We start from the raw sequence: 21197 nt of genomic DNA, 5'->3' as shown, positions 1-21197 counted from the left end.
GACAAGCATATATAAAATACCCTATGTCTGTTTATATACAAATAAACATAGTAGAAAAAGATATAGACACTTGTGCCTTGATAGACACAGGAAGTGAAATTACAATTATGAAAACCTTTTTGTCAAACCAATGGAAATCAAATAGCAAAATAAAACTTGTAGGTATCACAGGAGATAAACAACATATCACTCAATCCTTAGAGAATTTTGAAACTCTTTTAGGAAGTAAAATTGTACGTATTAATCATATCTTCCAATATGACCAAATGGACTGTGATATCCTCTTAGGTAATGATTTCTTACAACAATTTCAATATTACCAACAGACGACCTATATGATTACTCTTAAAACCCCATGCAATCATATTCTTCGCCTTCCTCGCGAATTTCGTCCTTATCGAGTTCAGCCAGCCTCGCGTGGTGATAAGACAATCTATGAAAAACATTATTTAATTTCAAAAGGACAGAGTTATAACATAAAATTAGAAACAATAAAATCCCAACTTGAAAAGGTCTATAAAGAAAATCCATTAGCCTTATGGAGACCAGATCACCCCAGAACAAAAATAGAATTAATAGAAAATAGAATCATAAGACTTAAACCTATGATGTACACGGAGGAAGATCGAGAAGAATTTAAAATTCAGATAAAAGAATTATTAAAATTAAACTTAATACGGAATAGTAATAGTCCACACAACAGCCCAGCTTTCATGGTTAGAAAAAGAGCAGAACAAGTTAGAGTGAAAGCTAGAATGGTAATAAATTATAAAGAATTAAACAAATATTCCAAAGTAGAATGGATAAAATATTTAGAGATTATAAATACATAATAGTATATGTTGATGACATATTAATAGCCTCTGAAACACTAGAAGAACACAGAAAACATTTAAAAGAATTTGTAAATGTATGTGTTAAAGAAGGAATAGTATTGTCAGAAAGAAAGGCAGTAATAGAACATAAGAAAATTGAATTTTTAGGAATGATTCTAGATAAACAAGGAATCAGACTTCAAAGCCATATAGGAAGAAAAATTATTGATTTTCCAGATAAATTAGAAAATAAACAACAAATACAAAAATTCTTAGGCTGCTTAAATTATGCGGAAGGATTTATAGAAAATCTAGCTAAAAAGAAAAATATACTTCAAAAGCTACTTAGGAAAAATAATACTAGAGGATGGAGTATAGAACATACAGAAACTGTAAAAAATTTAAAGGAAGAATGTAAAAATCTTCCTTCGTTAAGATTACCAGATAAAACTGATAAGTTAGTAATGCAGACTGATGCATCTGATCTATATTGGGGAGCTATACTTAAGACTGACATAAATGAAATATGTAGATACACCAGTGGTACATTCAACCAAGCACAGGTCAATTATCTTGTACATGAAAAAGAACTGCTTGCAATATATAAAGGAATAAAAAAGTTTTCTTTATTTTTATTACAGAAACAATTTACTATAGAAACAGACAATTCTCAGGTAAACTCATTAATAAATAAAGTTTTACCAAATGAACCCCAGTACAGAAGGTTACATAGATGGCAAGCTTATTTATCATATTATAATTTTAAAATTATACATATAAAGGGATCTAACAATTTTCTTGCAGATTTCTTAAGTAGGAACATAGAATTTAGAGATGGATCCAGACATAAATAAAATCCTTTCTGAAATAAATGCCGAAATACAAAGGTTGGCAACAGAAGCATCAGACATAATTGATGCAATAAACTATATAAAAGAGGCTTCAGAGGCCCATGAAAAAGGAGTACATTTGTTGGGATCATACATAAAAGATCTCACAAAGGCACTCTCAATAAACACTGTGCCAGTGTGCACTAGTCCAATGAATACAGGAAGCAGTAGTGGACCCCTGAGAGACTATAAACCAATCTCTGATACAGCTCCTACCCAAACAATCTCCATAGAGGTTGATTCTCCAAAAATAAGCCCAACAAAGAAATTCATTCAAATAGACAGTCCCTATACTGAAGAAAAAGAAGAACCTCTGAACCAAAAAGAAGAAGAGTATAAACAGTTTGCTACCTGGGTATACTCTATTTGTTCTCATAATAATAGCATCTTTAAAGCACCAGGAAAAAACATATATCCCAAATTTATAGCCACAAAGGGGGCTGACCCCCTTCTTGTTGGAAAAAAAGCCCGCTATGGATTCTTAGATTTAGTCTATCCAGATATAGATCTGAGATAAATAGCCAGCTTTGACAAACTTTTAGTCAAAAAAGTGTCAAAATTTGCCCAGAAAAAACCCATATACCTCAAATTCTACACCATAAGTCCAGAATACCATCAAATATCAAGCATTTTATATGATTTCCGTGGGTCACCTCACAAAAAATTTTAAAGTAGAGGTAGGAACTGGATACACAGAAGTTCCTCAGATAACTAAGTCCTGGATAAAAACCCGAAGAGCCAAAGGGATAAAAGCCATTTGGAGCATAGCAAAAGACCTATACAAGAGGAATTTCAGAACCATCATCAGATTCCAGAATTATATCTTAGTGACAGCAGAAGACAGCCATACACCATCAAATATCTTGCTGGAGCTAATCAATGAAATAAGCACTAGGCGCTTTCCAAGCAGCAGTGAAACCATACAACATGATTTCCAGCTCATGGAGACAAGCAATCAGATACGCATAGCGTGATCAGAATAATGCAAGTGGCAGACAAAATAAAAGATGCCTTAGCAGATCAGATAAAAAAGCATGATCAAGACAATAAAAGTGGCAGACCAGTGGCAGACAAAATAAAAGATGCCTTAGCAGACAAGATAAAAAGGCAAAAGCTCGTGATAAAAGGCAAAAGCAGAAGCGCATGAAAGAGAAAAGAAAAGTCTTTGTAATAATGTAGTTAAAAAAGCATTTGTAATATTTTAAAAAAAAAAAAAGCCAAAAGGGCAAGAATGTAATCTCAAAAGAAAAGTTTTGAAATAAAAAGAAAAAAGAAGGAGCAAGAGGCTCAGATTACACACCTTACTTCACTTTTGCAATATTTTCGATAGTGAAAAAACTCTCTGAAAAATGAATAGCTAAATTCTCTTAAGCTCGAAACCAGAAATCAATACATCATCAATCATAAACAAACAACCCCATAGAAAGGAAAGAGAAACCTAAAATTATCTTTATTTCTAAGAAAGAAGATCAAGATCCATACAGAAAGGCCATTGGAGTCCGCTTGATCCCGTTAAGGCAGGAGGCCGTTGAGGGAATGAAGGACGCATAGGCTGCAGGTCACTGGAGACAGATCTTAAGACGAAGAAAAAAGGATAACTTAGGTAATAATTCTCTAACCTTATCTATTGGTGGAAGTTTGGTAATGATTGTAGATGAGGAGATTGATGGTGGATGAGCATCTCTCAGAAGTGAATCTTATTCAAATTATTAATCAAAATTGTTAAAAATAAGAAAAATGAGTGTTTATCAAAATATGAGTGTTAGATTAGGACGTGGAAATCCAAAAGAAAAAATGATAAATCCTACAACTAGGATAACATATAATAACTACATGATGATAATAGATTTTAATCTTGGATCTTTTAAGCAAAGTTCATACATATTTAGTAAAGAAGAACTTATTAGTAAAGAAGAGATAGAAGCTATATATACACTAGAATTACCACCAGAAATAAAACGAAGAATCTTAAACATTTTAGAAATAGATAATCTAAAACACTTAATTACAATGTTAACTATAGATGAAGCTATTGATATAATTAAAGCTAAAATAGAAAATGAAAGTTTAAGAATAGAACCCTCATACATAGAATATATAGATAATTCAGATAATGAAGAACTAGAAATATAAAATCTTAAGTCGATATAATATTTTGTAATCATGAACACCTACAGGGAAACAAGATATTACACTAGTATAATAAATAATAATATATATTTCATAAAAGTAGAAATATTCTATTATCCAGTAAACATAACCCATAATTTAGGAATTTTAAATCAGATTAATAACCCTACATATATTATAGAAACTAATAATAATTATTACGATTTTTATGTTCCTAGTTTTCCCGGAAATATACCTAATATAATTAATGGAGAAGAAGTTATAGCCTTATATTTAAGAAATAATGATAATACAAGATATGATAGATATACCCTTTTGGATGAATAATAATAATAAAGACATAAAATAGATATATCTTTACATCAAAATTCTATTATCCGAGTAGTAGTAGTTTTCATTCACCTACTTAATATTATTTATTTATTTGTTTTGTTTAATTTTGTTGACTGAATTTATTTTAGTTTTTATTAGTTTTTATTACACATTTTATATTACATTACAGAAAATGGTATCAGAGCCATGGATCCTATAAAAAATATAATAGATAGCTTATATACTTTAAAGGTATTTGAGAAAGAAGAAATAAAAAATTTAATAATGTCTATAAAATCTGAGAAGAATAATATCCGAAATATCGAGCTTGAATTAACTCAAGAATTACAAGAAAGAAATATAGATACTATAGGAGGTGAGATTTTAATAGAAAAGAAAATGAAATTTATAGATGAATTTATAAAATTTTTAGTATACTGGTATAAAAAAGAAGCACTACCATGAACCAACATGCTTTTAATGTGATACATAATTTAGCAGAAACTATAGATCATATGAATCTAGGTTGGGAAAATATTATAACAAGTTATATAAATCAAATAACCCAAAAAATAGAACTATTAGAACAAGAAAGAATGGGAATAATAAATTTAGGACCCAAAATTTATTCTGAATTTACAGATTTATATGAATTCGATAACCATATATTATTGTTTAAAGAAATAAAGAAAACATTAGAAAGAATGAAAAATAGGTGTATAATTGATAGAAGAAGGCAAATGCATCCTTAAATATAAAAGTAATAAATATAAGGACTTGTATGAAAATTGCCAGAAGAAAAAGACAGAAAACGTAAGATACACTTAACGTAACTTAGGGTCACCCTATTATTATTATTATCATACATAAAATCCATTTATTCTCTTTACTTAGGAATTCTATACAATTAAATAAAAGAAAAAAAATATTAAAATTTCCAAATTCTAACAAATAGTTTCGTGAAATTAAATTATGCTTTTTAATTGATTTATTTCCATGTCTTACAAGTTCAGTCATTGAAACGGGTAACAAATACAAAATCAAAAGCATGGTCTTTGCACAACAGCTGCAGCAGCACTAAAGCATGAAGAGCAAAAGCAGCAACGTAAACGATACTAATCATCTCAATAAAGAAGAAAATAAGAATCAGCCAAAGAGAGAGATTAGTTCGCCCTCAACCCTCGATTCTAGATTCAATCAAACCCTCAGAAATGTCCAAGGGTACGCTAATAGCTTTTCCCATTCCTCATTTCTCATAAATTTTTGTTTTTCCCATCAGATTTGATGACCCATTTGAGAGTTATGCATCGATCTTTGAATTCTGTTTTCGGTATATATTGTTTCATTAGTTACTTGCTGATAATTGTGGTCTTAGTTTAGATTTAGGACACATTTGTGTAATTATTTAGATCTTCAGAGTTAGGCTTGGTGATTGTAGAATTTGGCTTTGATCTTTGGGATTTCACTATATGGTTGGAAAATTTGACTTGGGTTTGGCTGATTTTTGAAGAAAAGAATTGAGTGATTCATGCAAGTTGGACAAATCCTTGCTTTCTGCGAAAATATAAGGACAGAGAACAAAAGAAGGTTAATTTGGGTCTAGAATATTAGTGAAATGGAGGGCAATTTACAGTGGGAATTATTCCTGGCTCCTGTGTTAGATTTAGTGATATGATTCCTGCTTTGACGTTTATTGAAGCATGCTGATGTGTTTTAAATTTGGTGACTCGTAGTAACATGCATACCATTGTTAGAAAGTTAACACATTTCTCTGTGCTTGATTGTAGTTAACTTAATTTATGGTGTGAGATTTTGTTTCTATCAATGTCACCGTAATAAATTGCATATGTTATCATTTTGTTTCCAAAAATTGCTTAATCTATTTGCTTTGATAGTGGTCAGACACACTCTGCATGAGATCATTTCTGGCTTCTGATATTTGTATTGGTTGCTTCTGTGTCTAATACAAAGTTTTTTGAATTTCTAACATTTTTATTTAAAACCAACTGATAAGAAGAGGATGATGCTGGTATTGTTTCTGTTGAATGATTTTATTTGTAATTGAAACCTGACAGAAAAATCTCGATATTGCCTGGTGGATTTTTCCTCAGAGTGTACCCTCTTCTAACTGTTCTTTGGGGGCATTGAACCCCATCTTAGCTGCTGACTGGTGTCCTCCCCTTCCTAATACCTAATTCATGGTTCCACCTATGGAGCCTAAAATTAAAGCATGGCATGGCAGTAAGCTATATGATGGCCTAGTCTCCTGCTCAGCCTTCGCCTTCTTCTATGTCTTACTCTGTTTGTCTATGCAATACATATTGTATGTTATTGACTCAACTCAAGAATGGCCTTCCAACTACCATCACACTGTAGAGCAGGAGTTCACTGACAGCGCATTTACTCTATAACAGAAAGAGGAGGAATTGCCATAGTTCATTTTGTATGGATTTTTCAGCATTAGCTATTAGACTAGACACCAATGAGAGAGCTTATCTTCACTACACAAATTAGAGTCCTAGATTTTGTTAGTTCAGCTAGTAATGCATCTTGCAGTAGTATTTATTCTTTTTTGTTTCTAATTTTTTTAATATACATGCACATTCTTTGAACATACATACATTTCATTTTTTTTTTTGGAGTATTTTATAAGTTTGTTTTTGTACCGTTGCTTTTGATCTAGCTTGCTTAAAGGTCGCAGTATTCCTGGTAAAGTATTGCTGACCAGGAGAGCTGATCCAATAGATGACCTGAGCACCCCAGAACGCTCCCCAACTTTTGGAAGGAGTTTTTCAGAGAGTGACACTGGCACAAGTGACCATGTGCAGAATCCTATGGAAGTAATATTCGATGATATTTTCATTTTATTGTTAATACTGAGATTTAAGTACCCTGTGGTATTCTTTTATTAAGGATTTAATTGGTTGTTTCATTTATAATGCAGGTAGAAGACCCGAGTACAGGCAAGTCAAATAATGGAAATGTTAATAAGTTAAAGTCATCAACATCAAATATTGAGAATACATCAAAAGAAGCTCATAAGTCTCCCATCGGTACTAGAGCTACAGATTCTGCAAGGGTTACGAAATTCACGAAGGAGCTCTCTGCACCAACAGTGATATTAGGTTCCATGCTATTTAATGTCTCATTTATGACATTGTATATATTAACTTGTCATGATAACTAGTAAATTTTCTGATGTTGTGTGTCAAATTTTAGATGCTAAGGAATAAGGTAGAAAAATATACCAGAAACTGTTTAAATATTCATCTGTAACTTCTCTCTCTCGCATATGCAGACAAACATGCACAAGTCTAGAGTCAATGTTGCTATTATTTGTATTTCTGGATAATGCTTAATGCCTTTTTGGCTGTAAGATTTTTTCAAAGCATTCTTTGTTCCTCAAGAAATATGCTACAGAACAAGCAATATGTTAAAAACCTGTGGAAACTATTTCTTTTCCTCTAACTATCATAGGCATATTGATGATAATCTTTTTTAAATTGAGGTGTAAGGAAAAGATATCTAGTGAAAATTTACACTGGTAAAAATGAATTTTTAGTTTGGTTATTTTTATATTTAACTCATTTTAAAGGAGACCATAAACCTCTTCATGCATTTGGAACTGTTTCTGTATGTAAATTGTTCTATTTAAGGTGATATTTTGGGATCCCTATGTTGCTTGTTGTTTATTTCTTAACATTTGTCCCTTTTAGTTCATTTGCTTTATTTGTCAAAAAAGTAAGAAAAAATGCTATATGGTCCTGCTATGAAGTTTTCATTTCTACATTTTGCAAATAGTGGCATCCTAATTAATTTCTACATTTTGCTTTATTTTTATATTTAACTCATTTTAAAGGAGACCATAAAACTCTTCATGCATTTGGAACTGTTTCTGTATGTAAATTGTTCTATTTAAGGTGATATTTTGGGATCCCTATGTTGCTTGTTGTTTATTTCTTAACATTTGTCCCTTTTAGTTCATTTGCTTTATTTGTCAAAAAAGTAAGAACAAATGCTATATGGTCCTGCTATGAAGTTTTCATTTCTACATTTTGCAAATAGTGGCATCCTAATTAATTTGATATCATCCTTTTATTCTTTTTTTCAGTATAGCACTTTGATTTAAACAAATTGTATCTGAAAAAACTTTACCTGCAACTCATTTGGTTTTGATTGATATTGGGAATACTATTTTTTGTCCATTAGCTTATCACATTTAATATAATTCCTTTCTTTACCCGGTCATGCAGAGAGATTACGCGAGTTAGCTTGGAGTGGTGTACCACCGTACATGCGCCCTACTGTATGGAGGCTTCTTTTGGTGAGCTTGATGCTCTAAGACTTGGGATCAGTTTTAAGTAACAATGTGATGAAAAATTTGAGTTGGATAATATTATTGGTCAATTATGCTAGAGACTAGCTTGTCTTATGAGAAATTGTGGGATGGGTTTTCTGTTGTTGATCTGTTCAAGACTTTCTGCATATTTTAGATGGCAAATGCTAATCTTAGCTTTCTAAAACTTTACCCTCTTCAAAATGGTGCTAATATGGTATAAGCAATCTTGCCCTTGTGGTAATTTATGTTTTTCTATACAATGACAAACAGACACTTATGGTATAGCTCCTTGCAAACTTTGTTATCAGTTGATCTGTGCTAACTTTGGTGTGAGGGAAGAATGGAATGATGAGAAAGCTTGCTTGCACCCTTTTTAGCGTAACAGAATTATTTTCAGCAGCTATTGCCATTGACTTATCGTGAAGATTGGGCTTTGAAAGTTGGCTATGAATATTCCTTCTTTTTGAAACAATCCATGAAATTTCAGTTTTTCTTCTGATTTTTAAGTTGTCTATTGCAACAGTTACAAATACAGTGGTCTGTCACCATCCAAATGTTGGGATTTACCTAATTCCGGCATCATTTTACTGACAGTTATCTTTATTGAATATAGTTTCATTACTGTTTGAAATTTAAATATGAACTGACAACAGGGATATGCACCACCTAATTCAGATAGAAGGGAGGGAGTCCTAAGAAGGAAGCGTCTTGAGTATTTTGACTGTGTTGCTCAGTTTTATGACATCCCAGATACTGAACGTTCAGATGATGAAATCAACATGCTACGCCAGGTATTTTCAGCGAAACTGATTATCCATCTTGATCTTTATTGATCTTTTCAAATGATACTTGATAGTGGTCTTTCTTGTCTTTGTTAGATTGCTGTCGATTGTCCAAGAACTGTGCCTGATGTTACTTTCTTTCAGCAAGTGCAAGTTCAGAAATCCTTGGAGCGCATTCTGTATACATGGTTAGATGCTTTGTTATCCTTTTACACTTAGTTACACCAGTGCTTTTTATGACAATCTGTGCTAGTTGCACAAATTTTTTTATGATTGTGTTAGCTCAAAGTAAATAGAAGGAAGAGATAGTGAATATTTTAGCAGTCAATTAGATCTTCAATTTGGTAAACAAATTCATGCTTTTGGTTAAGTCTTTTTTTTCAACTACATGTTGAAATATACATATACTAGTCTCATCAATCTAGTGGCTGTAACATGCTTGTGTTCTTCTGCCGTCAAAGATCCTGATCTTGATTCAAATTGATGGGTGATGACCATGATATGGTCGCGAGATATGTTTGTTTTAATTTTAATATGCATTTGTTATGATCGAATCAAGCTCAAAATACTGTCAGCTCCTTTTGATCCACAAGTTGTATTAACTTTGTCTGTATCTTCTTGATCCTCAATAGTAAAGAAAGTTTCCAATCTCATTCTGTTTAGTTAAAAGATTGGGGTTGCCTTTATGTGGATGCATTCTATGCTCCAACCTCATAAATACCATGATTTCCTTATTGTGTGTGTAGTTTACGTATTAAGATTTTCAGATGTTTTGAAAACTCTATACATTATTTCTCACTTGTTCTGCTTTCTTTCCTCTTTTGCACTAAAAAAGCTTTTGAACTTAGATGTTGAGTTATTGATCTGGATTATGTCTTGTTCTTCAGAAATGATCCATTAGGTGTGAATCATAGGTCCCGAAAGTTGATGTGGATGTACTAAGTTCTGTCAATGTTTAATGTTGAAGGCTTTATTTTTCTTTTTTGTTTACTTAATGGACAGCTGGTCCACTTCACCTTACTGAATCTTCATCTTTGATGTTAAATACAAGTTTCAGTTTTTTATTAAAAAAGAAAAAAGATTTATAGCCCACTTTTTTAGCACATACCCGTTGATGGTTTTCTACCGAATATTAAGGAGAATTGAATTCTGAGTTATTCCTCAATTTTGGATCTATAATATAGCACTAACATGTGCTAGATGAATTAGCTTTCCCTGCATTGGTTCATTGTGCAAATCTGTATCATGCTGTCTAATTTTTCCAATGATATTTTTGCATAATTTCTCCTTCTGCATGTTCTTCGGTGGTGAATAGTCCCTGTAGCATAGTAACTTAATAGCCTCCTGAAACCTGGTAACTCTCTGCTCTCAATGGTTTAGCGAGAAAAAAGATGCTGGATGATACGGTTAATATGGACTTAAAATTTCCTCAGTGGAGTATATTCCATCATTATTGTAGTGACACTGGCAATTGTTATTTTATTGTTGTGATATGTTTACAATTTTTTTTTTTTTTTTTTTGGGTCAGGGCCATTCGACATCCTGCAAGTGGATACGTTCAGGGGATAAATGATCTTGTCACACCCTTTCTCGTTGTTTTCCTTTCAGAATATTTAGAAGGAAGTGTGGATGATTGGTCAATAGCTAATATTACACCGGAGAAAATATCTGACATAGAGGCTGATTGCTATTGGTGTCTATCAAAATTGCTTGATGGTATGCAAGATCATTACACATTTGCTCAACCAGGAATCCAGAGGCTTGTGTTTAAGCTAAAGGAATTGGTTCGCCGGATTGATGGTAAACCCTTATTACAGCCTTTAGTTCCTCCTATTAATATTTCCCACATATGAATTAAGTTGCATTTACTTTTGATTAAATTAAGTCTGCTAATTAGTTCTCAGGTTTTCTAATATGATGGTGATTTGCTTGGTGGTTAAACTCATGATGGATCCTTTGGTCACTCCTTTGAAAGCTCACCTCTAGAGCCCTCCAAACCATATCCCTTATTGTTGCAGATGATAATTTACTAGAGTGTTATATTGTTTGCAGTAACAATATCAGAAGTACTTACTTTTTTATTTTAATTTGCTCGATAGCCTTATGATAGTATTATGCATATCTAATTAAAGGGCTTCAAATCGAAAGTTATTTTTCCCCTTTACTGCCATTAAAATTTGGTGTTTTCCCTTGAGGGTTCAGCCTCATTTCTCTTAAAAAATTTATATACCCAGCCGCACTTGCTTTTACCTCATGCATGTGTATGTTTACGATATTTGGGTTTGCTTCAAATAGTATTCCTGCCCTATTAAGTATTAACTATTCTGTTCTTGAAACAGAACCTGTTTCAAAACACATTGAAGAGCAGGGGCTTGAATTTCTTCAATTTGCTTTCCGTTGGTTTAACTGTCTTCTAATACGCGAGGTATGGTTTCAGCTTGCATTACCATTGTTTTCTTTTGCTGTAATTTACTTCTAGTTCGCTTTTCTGTTTTAGTAAGATAGTGGTCTTCCTCACTAATCTCTATTGGCCTCTTTAAGTTGTGACTGAGGAGGATCAATATATAAGAGCCATCCTTTGCATTTTTCAAATTGAGCCGTGAGGAAAATGGTTTTGTTTTATCAGATCCCATTTCATCTTGTTACGCGATTGTGGGACACATATCTTGCTGAAGGAGATGCATTGCCAGATTTTCTTGTGTACATATTTGCCAGTTTTCTTTTAACGGTAAGAATCTCTCTCTCTCTCTTCACCGGTATAATTTGCTTCTTTTTGCTTGTTCGAATCTAATATTGGTTTGGACGACAAGAAAATTGGAAACAAGCACATTTCATATTTGGTACAGCTTTTAAGCAATTAAACAAGCTTCATTTAGGCTTTAACTAGTTAGATTTGTGGATTTTAGAATGCTTTAAATGTGAAAAATACCGCCTGATTGAAACTGAGCTAAGCATCGAATAACTCGCTCATTGTGCCACAACTTGACTCATGGTGTATGCCTATGGTTTCTGATACCATTCATTCATTCATGAGCTTCTTGCTTGTGTGTGGGCTTCTCTTGTAGACCCAAGGAACCACACCTGGTAACTTAGGCATATATTGAGGCTTGTAAGTTTTTGAAGGCAATTATTCATGTGAACTCTTAAAGTCTCTGCCCCCAGTATGGGTGTTTGTGATTAACTTCTTAGTTATGACACACACATGCGTGTATTTGAAGGGTTACTTGGCATATCAGGGGCAAATTTAACTAATCTTTCTTTCAAATATTCTCCTCCTAACATTTGAAATTTGAAAGGTAGCTTAGGCATTAATGATTCTTTCCGTATGATTAGCATGTGCTCATTAACATTTTCTTTCATAAACATCTCAAATATCAAGTACCTGAACATGTTCATTCATTTCAGTGGTCAGACAAGCTTCAGAAGCTGGATTTTCAAGAGATGGTAATGTTCCTTCAACACCTACCAACGAACGCCTGGACACACCAAGAACTCGAGATGGTACTATCTAGAGCATACATGTGGCACAGTATGTTCAATAACTGTCCTAGCCACTTAGCTAGCTGAAGAGGAACTCGTAAGAGCAGCCTGAAGTCAGTTTCCTCTTTTCAGTAACTATTTTTTTCGCTTCATTTTGTGTTCCATTTAATGGGTTTCTAAAGTATTTTTTTACCTGCAGAGTGTATGTTTCCTCTAATTTTTAATACAAGAGGCCAACCCATTTCTCATCTGTATTGTCAAGTGTGGCCTGTAATATATGTGTATTGTCGGGCATTCCTTTGTATATTTAGCAAAAATGAAAAGATTATTTTTAACTTCACATATAACAAGTATCAGGTTCTTAAGTATTATCTCAAGATTTTACGTTTCAAGTGATATGAGGAACCAGCTAGCTCTAGGTTCGAGTGGCAGGTCCCCTCCATTCTGTTCATCATTTCTCTCTCCTATTTAGATAATTTGAAAAAGTCACTTTATTGTTAATTATCAAGAAATATCATCCATTACAAATTGCAACTGCGATCATTGTTCTACTGATCAATTAATACTGGTTCCCTTCCTTCTAAAGTTAAATTGAAGAGCAAATGCGAATTTCGTTTCAATAAGGAATAGAATTATCATCACGGCTAGTGTACGGATAAATCTTTATACCCGAATCTACTTTGTCTTAATAACAGTATCTAATGCGGAGCCAGGACTGCTGCAAAGATACCAGAAAATAAGTAATTCGGCCGCGCTGTACTACATGCTTGGCACAAAAAAAAAGAAGATTCGGTTTACATGTTGAATGGCTTCCCAAAATTTCTCTCTACCCACATTGAAAGTCTAACCAAGGCTTTGATGAGAGCTTGGGAAAAGTATAAACAGCCCATATAAAGAAAAACCAGCCGCATGATTGCATCCATGAAATTGATTCATCAAACAAGATCCACCTGTGTCTTTCTCTGAAATACCAGGAAACAAAGTTAGATATTTCTTTGGAAGCAAAAATCTCATGCAAGTTAATATAACTTACTCTCATCAGAGAAACAATGTCGTATCACTGGTTAACGATTACCATTCATTATCATATGAACATAAATGCAATCTGCCTTGACCAATGCGTGTCACAACTTCTACTCCCAAATTTTCAAGAACATGTATGAACATAGTAGGGTTATAAGTCTTCTCATATTCAGTAACGAAATGAGAATCCTTAATTAACCTAAGGGGATGCAACAAACTAATGGTAAAGATAATAATTGACTCTAAAAGTAGTGGGATTCTTACATGTTTCTGATAAACTTCTTCAAGGAATTTCTTGGGAAATTCCACATACTGAATACAGTCTCTCCTTACAGCGGCAACAAGCTCTTCTTCGCCAGCATTCTCAAGGTTTCTGATCAAAATTGTGAAAGTTAATTTATGTGGTGTGCAGCCTGATGCTTTCATTGTTTCGTAAGTCTCCATTGCCTTATCTATCATGCCCACTTGCAGATATACTCCAATCATTTCAGTATAAACCCTCGTGTCTGGATCTAAACCTTCTTTTTTGATTTCACAGAACAGCTCTTCAGCCGTTGCAATTTGTTTGTTCTTTCCCAACATTAGAATCATGTCACTGTATAAGGACAGATCTGGCTTATACCACACTTCCTTCCGCACAAAGTTGAAGACCTATTACCTGTTCATTTCAGATAGCACATAAAATAGAAAAGTATACTGAACTCATAAACAAATCAGCAACTAAATAAAAGAAGCAGATAAAGTAGGTTAAAAGTAGATAATACAAGCCCCCGTCACCGGACTGGACATATTGTAGGCAGCAATTATGCCTTTGAAATACTTGCATCTTAATAAATTATAAAATCATTTAGACAAGAGAGTTCAAATAAGAACTAATAAATTCACATCATTGTGTTCTAAAACTACTCTAGCATTCTTCAGGACAAAGAAACTAGCCTAGTTCAATAATAAAGAGCTATATTACTTGTCACTTATCAAGCTGTAAGCAAAAATAATTAGAGAGGTCATATTGGAACCATTAGCCTTGCAACATGCTGAGAAGCCACTCATTTTCCTTCTATTTGCTCACGAACAATGAAAGAAAAAACAAATGAGCTTCAGTAATAATATGATTGAAAGTAATAACCAGATCCCACTCCAAAGACAAAATATCAAGAAAACAATGTTTCTATTTTTCCATCTATGCAAAGAACTTCATCATCCAATTTTCTCAATTTTACCCCAACATATCTAATGCTTCTCCCCTACAAGTCATAATCAATATCTGTCTGCCATAAACCGAAATTAACCATGCATAAAGATTTCACAATAAAAACATCATTCTGAATTTAAAAGAGCTTTATAGTACAGAATGCAACATGATGTTAACAAGTAATTATTGAAGACCAAAGGAAGCCGTAGTTATAACTTTAAATCAAATTATTGTTCCAGTAATAAACGTCAAAAAAAAATCTTATACAGAATAGAAATTCTCTCTAGTATAATCGATTGTAAAATAAAATATAAAATATAAAAAATTCAAAAACCACCAAATTTTGGACCATTAACCACAACACCTCACCAGAACTCACAAGCAAGCAATTTCTACACATGTAATCACCTGAAGCAATTTTCAAAAAAAAAAAAAGGACAAAAAGAAAAGCAAATAAAAAAACCTAGATGAACAAAAAAAAAAATCTTACCTTGAGGGCTAAATCCAATTCATTTTGTCTCCTGAGCTCAGTCAAGGTGTCCAGCAAGTCCGCTTTGAGCAGCCTGCAGATTCTGCTTTGAAAAAGCTCTTCAAGTTTGGAACTTGACTTGGCTAATTTCATGGCGTGGACTGCCTGTATGGCTTCTGAAGACAACACTCTTGACCTCCACATTGGCTTTTTGTTTGCATCTCTTAGCCCACATGTTACGGTCAAAGCTTGTATCTTTTTACCGGAAGGAAGTGAAATCTGAGGCCTTTGGTGGAAACCCATTTGAGAGAAATGGAACTTGAGACAACCCATTTGAGCCAGAGCTGATTGAGACTCCATGTGGCGGGGAGAGGGGAGAGAGGGAGGGGTGAAGAGTGACGATGATTTTTTTGTAATATACATGGAAGCGGATAATTACTTTTATCCCCTTAGCGATTAGTATAAATACACCTCATCTCATATAGTTTTAACAAATGACAGATACCCATATATTTTGAAAAATATGCACCGCACTGTCACGCCCAAACTGCTTTAATTTTACAATTTTTTAAAGGAATGTTAAAGCAGTATGATCTAATATTTTTCAGCTGATTGACATTACTATATAAATAAACTCTAAGAAATTATTTCACAATTTTGTACTGTAAAATCTATCCATAAAATATATGCTTAATTTTTGGCAGAGTAATCATAGCATAGCAAAGTGGTAAAATTTATAATCATTATAAATTAACACAAATGGTAACGTATAAAGACGAAGATGAATATCATAATTCATCAATGTCCTAGAGAATTGAGCAATATAACAATTAAAATCTCTATTCCTTTTTCCTGTTACTAATTTTGGATACCTCTTCCTCATTTTATGTTACCCCCTTTTTGGAATGTTATTTCCCTTTTGGTACACGGTGGAGTATTTAGCTCTTAGATGACCTAATTTTGACATTTTTTTAATCTTATTTTCTTATTTTAGATATGGTTTTCAAGGTTGTTTCTGGTGAAGTTATCAAGGCCTAAACCAAGGCTGCTGCAAAATTCCAAGCATGAGGATCTTTTCAAGCATCAGCTACGCCTGCTCCAAAAGATCACGAACTAAACATACCAAAGCAATTGCCGGTTCCATGGCAGCACCTGCTGGGAAGGCTGCCGATGCTTGAAAATATCAATGGTAACATCTGAAAATAATGTTAACGTTCTGGTTTATGGAGGGTTGACTGAGGAGAGAATAAAATAGTAAATATTAATGTTGCATGGCAGAGGATGCAACGTTAATGGTTTTTAATTAGAACCGTCTGTGTATGAATAAAGGATTAAAGGACCTGTAATTTTGCGCGCTTGTATAGATGAACCGTTTCTTGTATAACTTTTGATAGCTTTGTTATGAAGATTTTGTCGATTGCGTGGGCTTGTAATTTTCCTTTGTTTGTGAGGGTAAAACTGTCGAATTGTTTGATAAAACAGTTGTAAATAGACTTACTCACTATGGGTAAAATAGTCATAATGGTAATTATAAATTCCACGCTGGTAAAATAGTCATAATGGTAATTATAAAAAGACTCCGATTTTCAGAAATTACCCAACATATATGACACACATAGTCCTCTTCCACATATTTTTCCTCCTCCGCCTATCATCTTTAATATTTTAGAAAATCATCATGCGGCTTAGGCTCGAGGAATTCCAGAGCAACATTTGAAGATGATCTGGGAAGCTTCATTATCCTTGAGATAATCTCCTTTCGATTCTCAACATCTTCCATCCAACTAAAACTCAATTTCTTCAATACATGTCCATTCTTTAGAAGAAATCTCACCAACTCAAGTTCATTCTCATCACCTGCAACATGAATCAACTCGACTGTCTTGAGATGACACGTCAAGCAAAAAATAGACTTGTTCGATATTTTCCAATCATCGCAATCCTCCTGTCAAGAGAAAAAAGATAGGAGTGCAGGTAAGTAACGTAAGGAATTAACTCTGAAGAATAATAATTTGTTGAACCAAACAAAAGGTAAAGACGACTTAAAAACAAAAAAGGTGAATAATTATAACTGGCAAACCAAATATCCACATGTGCTCTTTCTTGCTATGCTCATCAGAATACAGTCTTACTAGGCAAAGCTCAAAAAGGCAATCAGACTATGAATCTCTTATCATTAAGAAACTTTGTTATCAGAAATTCAAGAAATACAAGCAGTGGCTTAACATTTGGTTTCTTAGGTGCAATATTGTTACGTTTAACATAAATGCTTGTTGTATCTAAAACTCTCAATCAGCAAAACATCATCCAAGTTCCATATTTCTAACAAGCAATTGTGTGGGAACAACACAAGAATAGGGACCCTCAACATTATCTTTTACTTTAAGCTCCAAGCAATAGAGAAAATATAAAACACCTACTTTGACAATATTGTAATAATTTGAAGTAAGCCCAGTGGTACTTTAAAAAGCTTTTATTTTTAGTTCATAGATAAGAGATATGATAAAAGTAAAATAGATAGAAGAAACAGTGTCTAACAAAGGCAATAATTTTAGGAGTTGAGATTACCCCTTCAAAATATATTGTAAGAGCTTCTAAATTTGGAGAGCAGTTGAGCAAGCTAATTATGGATGGCACGACCCAGTCAGCCATGCTCACAGAAAGTACTAAAGACTTCAAATAATTGAATGAATTGGGAATAAAACCCCGCTCTTCAAGTACAAAGTGAAACTGGAGGAAAAACATGAAAACATAAGTCAAGGGAGGTGCAATAATCGAACAAAAAAACCTAACTGTTGATGATGTAAATAAACTCAGGTCATCAGCAATTGGTTCAGTTTTTGACATCAACAAGTTAATTATCCAGATTGACAGTGTCATGCTGGCTTATGCAGAGTGTAAAGAACAAATAAGCATTTTGGAATATTTCCCTCTCCAATGGAATTCTCATTTTACTAAACAACCAGAGAACATTCTGTTTACTTAAGATTTGGCACAAAGAATGTTAGTACAATCTGTTTACTTAAGATTTGTTTATTACAGCAGATAGTAACTCATTTAATGTCAAGAAAGAAAACTGTAGACAGGTTCTAATAAAATCATGCTTTGGCACAATAAGAATAAGAAAACATACCCGGAGAAAGGCAGTCGATAGTTTCAGAGCTTTAACTTCACAAAGCTCATTGAGGAGTTTAGATAAAATATGACAACTTTCGTTATCCCTCTCATCTCTATCAATAATATCAAAGAAAATGAATGCATTTTGTAAAGAGTCTAAGTCCTCAAAGGCAAAGTCAGGTGCCCACGAAGCTAGAAAGTTGAAAGACACAAGATTTGGGCATGCAATCTTAACCTTGTAATTGCCTGATTCATCCCCACCAAAATTATCTAGAGTCAAACTTTTCAAACTAGTGGAAGAGATGTCAAGAATTTTGAAATCACGAAAACTGCATGACTTCAATATCAGTTTCTCAAGCAAGCGTCGACTTGAAACAAATTTATGCAACAAATTATGGTCCAAAAACTCAACATTATGTAAATCAAGAGACTTGAGCCGACTAAAACCAACAGAAAAAGGCAACTTTAAAACACACATGCGAAGCTGCCGACAAGCTAACTTCAGTGCCTCCAATGACTCACAAGTTACAAGACAATGGGGTAACTCAGTTACTTCTCCATAAACAGTCAGATCAAATACTTGCACGTTTCGCCGTGCCACAGCACAGACCCATCTGTAAACTGTATAATCATTAGTATAACTCAAACAGTAAAGGCGAAATCGTTGAATACTAACGGACCCACTCTGAGACAGTAATACCCAGTTGACAAAATCTTTGAATTTTTCATGAGACCATATTTCTTGTGGGTTTGAACTGATTGTGCTCATATCGAAGCTCAAATAAGGAACTGAAAGCCACAAATACCTCCATTTTTGCGAAACGGCGCTTGCTCTAACAACATCAATTGTCTCCATGAACGAGAATATTTGATGAATAACGGGCTCTGGAAGACTGCAGAGTCTATCACCATCATCCTCGCGACATTTAGGGTTTTCCAGGCAAACTACCATTTCATTGAATTTGGGGAGTCCGGCTTAGGGTTTTATGTTGATACTGAGACAGAGAGATACTGAGACTTATCTGGTGTTTCAATGGACCAACTAGTAGTGATTTAGAAGAAAATCGGATAGCGTAAATGGGAAATTTTCCCGCCAAATTAAGAACCCTGTTGTTCTCAGTGTTCTCATCACACAAATAAGATGGAAAATTGGGCCTGACTTGGATTGGAACAAAATCCACATACTTGATACCGGACCAGGTTTTTTTAGGCTCACTTGGAGCAAATCAAGGTAGAACTTTGATAAATTAATAGTGTTGCGAACATTAAAATTAAAAATATAGTAATTTAGCGAATATTAATATCTCGTTAAATTAATAATTATTAATTTATAAAGATTATATCACATCCATAATAGGAATTTTTATAAATTATAAAAGAAAATTAATTAGAAAATATATTGATTCTGTCAAATTGTATGATATGATTCTAATTTGATATTGATTGATTGAATTAGTCACTACTCATTAGATAATCCTTTGGCTGAATTGTGTGGTTGGATCATGATTATGGGTCAGTTTGAAATTGTGGAGGTTGATGAAATAAACCGCTTGTGCTATGCAGATGAAATAATCTACTAATTAAAAAAGTAGTTTGATGTTTAATAAACTGTACTGTTGCGGTTGCTGTGAATTTGAAAAGTAGAGTACAAGTATTTGATAAATTTTATTACAAAAGTATTGTTATTATATGATGACCAAAATAGATGTAAGTTTAAATTGTCTTTTATTTTTACATTATGTTTAATAAATCGTTTAAACAAACTTTTTTTTCTTAAATGTGTAAAATTACATTAAAAAACTCAATTAACAAGATGAACTGATTAAAACTGAATAAAAACTAGACAAAGAAAAAAAATAATATAAATATATATATAGGACATATCTTAATGGAGACTAGAGTGGGCCGTGGCCCCTGTAAAATTTTCAATTTTTTTAAATATACATGATATCCCCTAAATTATAATAGAAATTAAAAAATATCTCTAAACTATATATACATTATTCACTTCGGCACCTATAACTAAAGTTTTCAGCTTTCGCCCCTGTATATATAGATTAAACTTTAAAAGTTATAATTATGAAATTACAATATGAACTTACTAGTTAAAAACTGGAGAGAGCATACATGGTTATGGTAATAACTAAATTGTAGCGGTAATCTAATGACTTATGTATTAGGGTTTATGGAGAAATAATATATAATTATCTTTTTATTAGAATACTAGGGTTATAATAAGAATTTTAAAAAAGTGTTGTAGCTTATTGAATAAATTACTTTTGAAAAGCAACTACCTACTTGTTTTTAAAAACTGATGACAAAATGGAAAAAAATATATTAAATAAGCTACTTTTACAAAATTTAACAAACATTATTTTTATAAAAAATTATGAAATAAGCAGTTTATTAAATTTCAACCTCAATATCAAATGGGGTCTATAGGATAATTCATTATAAAAGGTTTTTTAGAAGCAATATTATAAGTTGATATCTTCATATTTCTCTTAACATAACACATATAATATAACAATTGCTTCTTATTTAAAATGTATAAAGAAAGCAATAATCACCAACGACATGAGTAAAAGTTTTATGTTAGTAAAACAGAGAAAAAATCATATATATTTAGTTTCAAATTAATTAATTAT

At 32.9% G+C, this 21197-nt stretch overlaps 3 protein-coding genes across 4 annotated transcripts; 1 reads left to right on the top strand and 2 right to left on the bottom strand.

The window, feature by feature from the left end:
* The first annotated feature begins 5114 nt into the window (after window positions 1–5114).
* Window positions 5115–13125, top strand: LOC18048010 (GTPase-activating protein GYP1). The gene is made up of 10 exons (XM_024188604.1): window positions 5115–5368; window positions 6831–6987; window positions 7092–7272; window positions 8401–8471; window positions 9140–9277; window positions 9365–9456; window positions 10797–11068; window positions 11608–11693; window positions 11895–11996; window positions 12674–13125. Exons 1-10 carry the CDS (start codon window positions 5232–5234, stop codon window positions 12833–12835), a joined length of 1398 nt encoding a protein of 465 aa, XP_024044372.1. The 5' UTR covers window positions 5115–5231; the 3' UTR covers window positions 12836–13125.
* Window positions 13126–13357: 232 nt separating this feature from the next.
* On the bottom strand, window positions 13358–15847 carry LOC18048009 (protein THYLAKOID ASSEMBLY 8-like, chloroplastic). Its single transcript, XM_006442832.2, has 3 exons — window positions 15454–15847; window positions 14036–14422; window positions 13358–13710 (listed from the first exon to the last, which is right to left on the bottom strand). Exons 1-3 carry the CDS (start codon window positions 15790–15792, stop codon window positions 13684–13686), a joined length of 753 nt encoding a protein of 250 aa, XP_006442895.1. The 5' UTR covers window positions 15793–15847; the 3' UTR covers window positions 13358–13683.
* A 1128-nt stretch (window positions 15848–16975) lies between these two features.
* Window positions 16976–19693, bottom strand: LOC18048008 (putative F-box/FBD/LRR-repeat protein At1g78760). 2 transcript variants are annotated; one of them, XM_006442831.2, is made up of 3 exons: window positions 18566–19693; window positions 18001–18162; window positions 16976–17377 (listed from the first exon to the last, which is right to left on the bottom strand). In XM_006442831.2, exons 1-3 carry the CDS (start codon window positions 19499–19501, stop codon window positions 17090–17092), a joined length of 1386 nt encoding a protein of 461 aa, XP_006442894.2. In that variant the 5' UTR covers window positions 19502–19693; the 3' UTR covers window positions 16976–17089. The 2 variants fall into 2 exon arrangements, with proteins under 2 accessions (XP_006442894.2, XP_024043438.1); XM_024187670.1 differs by lacking the exon at window positions 18001–18162.
* Between the last annotated feature and the right edge of the window lie 1504 nt (window positions 19694–21197).

Source organism: Citrus clementina, unplaced genomic scaffold, assembly GCF_000493195.1.
Source record: "Citrus clementina cultivar Clemenules unplaced genomic scaffold, Citrus_clementina_v1.0 scaffold_3, whole genome shotgun sequence".
Taxonomy (NCBI): Eukaryota; Viridiplantae; Streptophyta; class Magnoliopsida; order Sapindales; family Rutaceae; genus Citrus; species Citrus x clementina.
Note: the sequence above shows the minus strand (reverse complement) of the source record. Positions and strands in the feature narration are given on the sequence as shown.

Coding starts and splice junctions, on each gene's coding strand:
- LOC18048010 (XM_024188604.1), top strand. CDS start 5,232: ATGAAGAGCAAAAGCAGCAACGTAAACGATACTAATCATCTCAATAAA. Junction 11,069..11,607: donor ATTGGTTCGCCGGATTGATG/GTAAACCCTTAT, acceptor TTCTTGAAACAG/AACCTGTTTCAAAACACATT. Junction 11,694..11,894: donor ACTGTCTTCTAATACGCGAG/GTATGGTTTCAG, acceptor TTGTTTTATCAG/ATCCCATTTCATCTTGTTAC.
- LOC18048009 (XM_006442832.2), bottom strand. CDS start 15,792: ATGGAGTCTCAATCAGCTCTGGCTCAAATGGGTTGTCTCAAGTTCCAT. Junction 14,423..15,453: donor AATTGGATTTAGCCCTCAAG/GTAAGATTTTTT, acceptor AACAGGTAATAG/GTCTTCAACTTTGTGCGGAA. Junction 13,711..14,035: donor AAGAAGTTTATCAGAAACAT/GTAAGAATCCCA, acceptor CTGGTATTTCAG/AGAAAGACACAGGTGGATCT.
- LOC18048008 (XM_006442831.2), bottom strand. CDS start 19,501: ATGGTAGTTTGCCTGGAAAACCCTAAATGTCGCGAGGATGATGGTGAT. Junction 18,163..18,565: donor TATCGACTGCCTTTCTCCGG/GTATGTTTTCTT, acceptor TTTTTCCTCCAG/TTTCACTTTGTACTTGAAGA. Junction 17,378..18,000: donor TTACAATATATTTTGAAGGG/GTAATCTCAACT, acceptor TTCTCTTGACAG/GAGGATTGCGATGATTGGAA.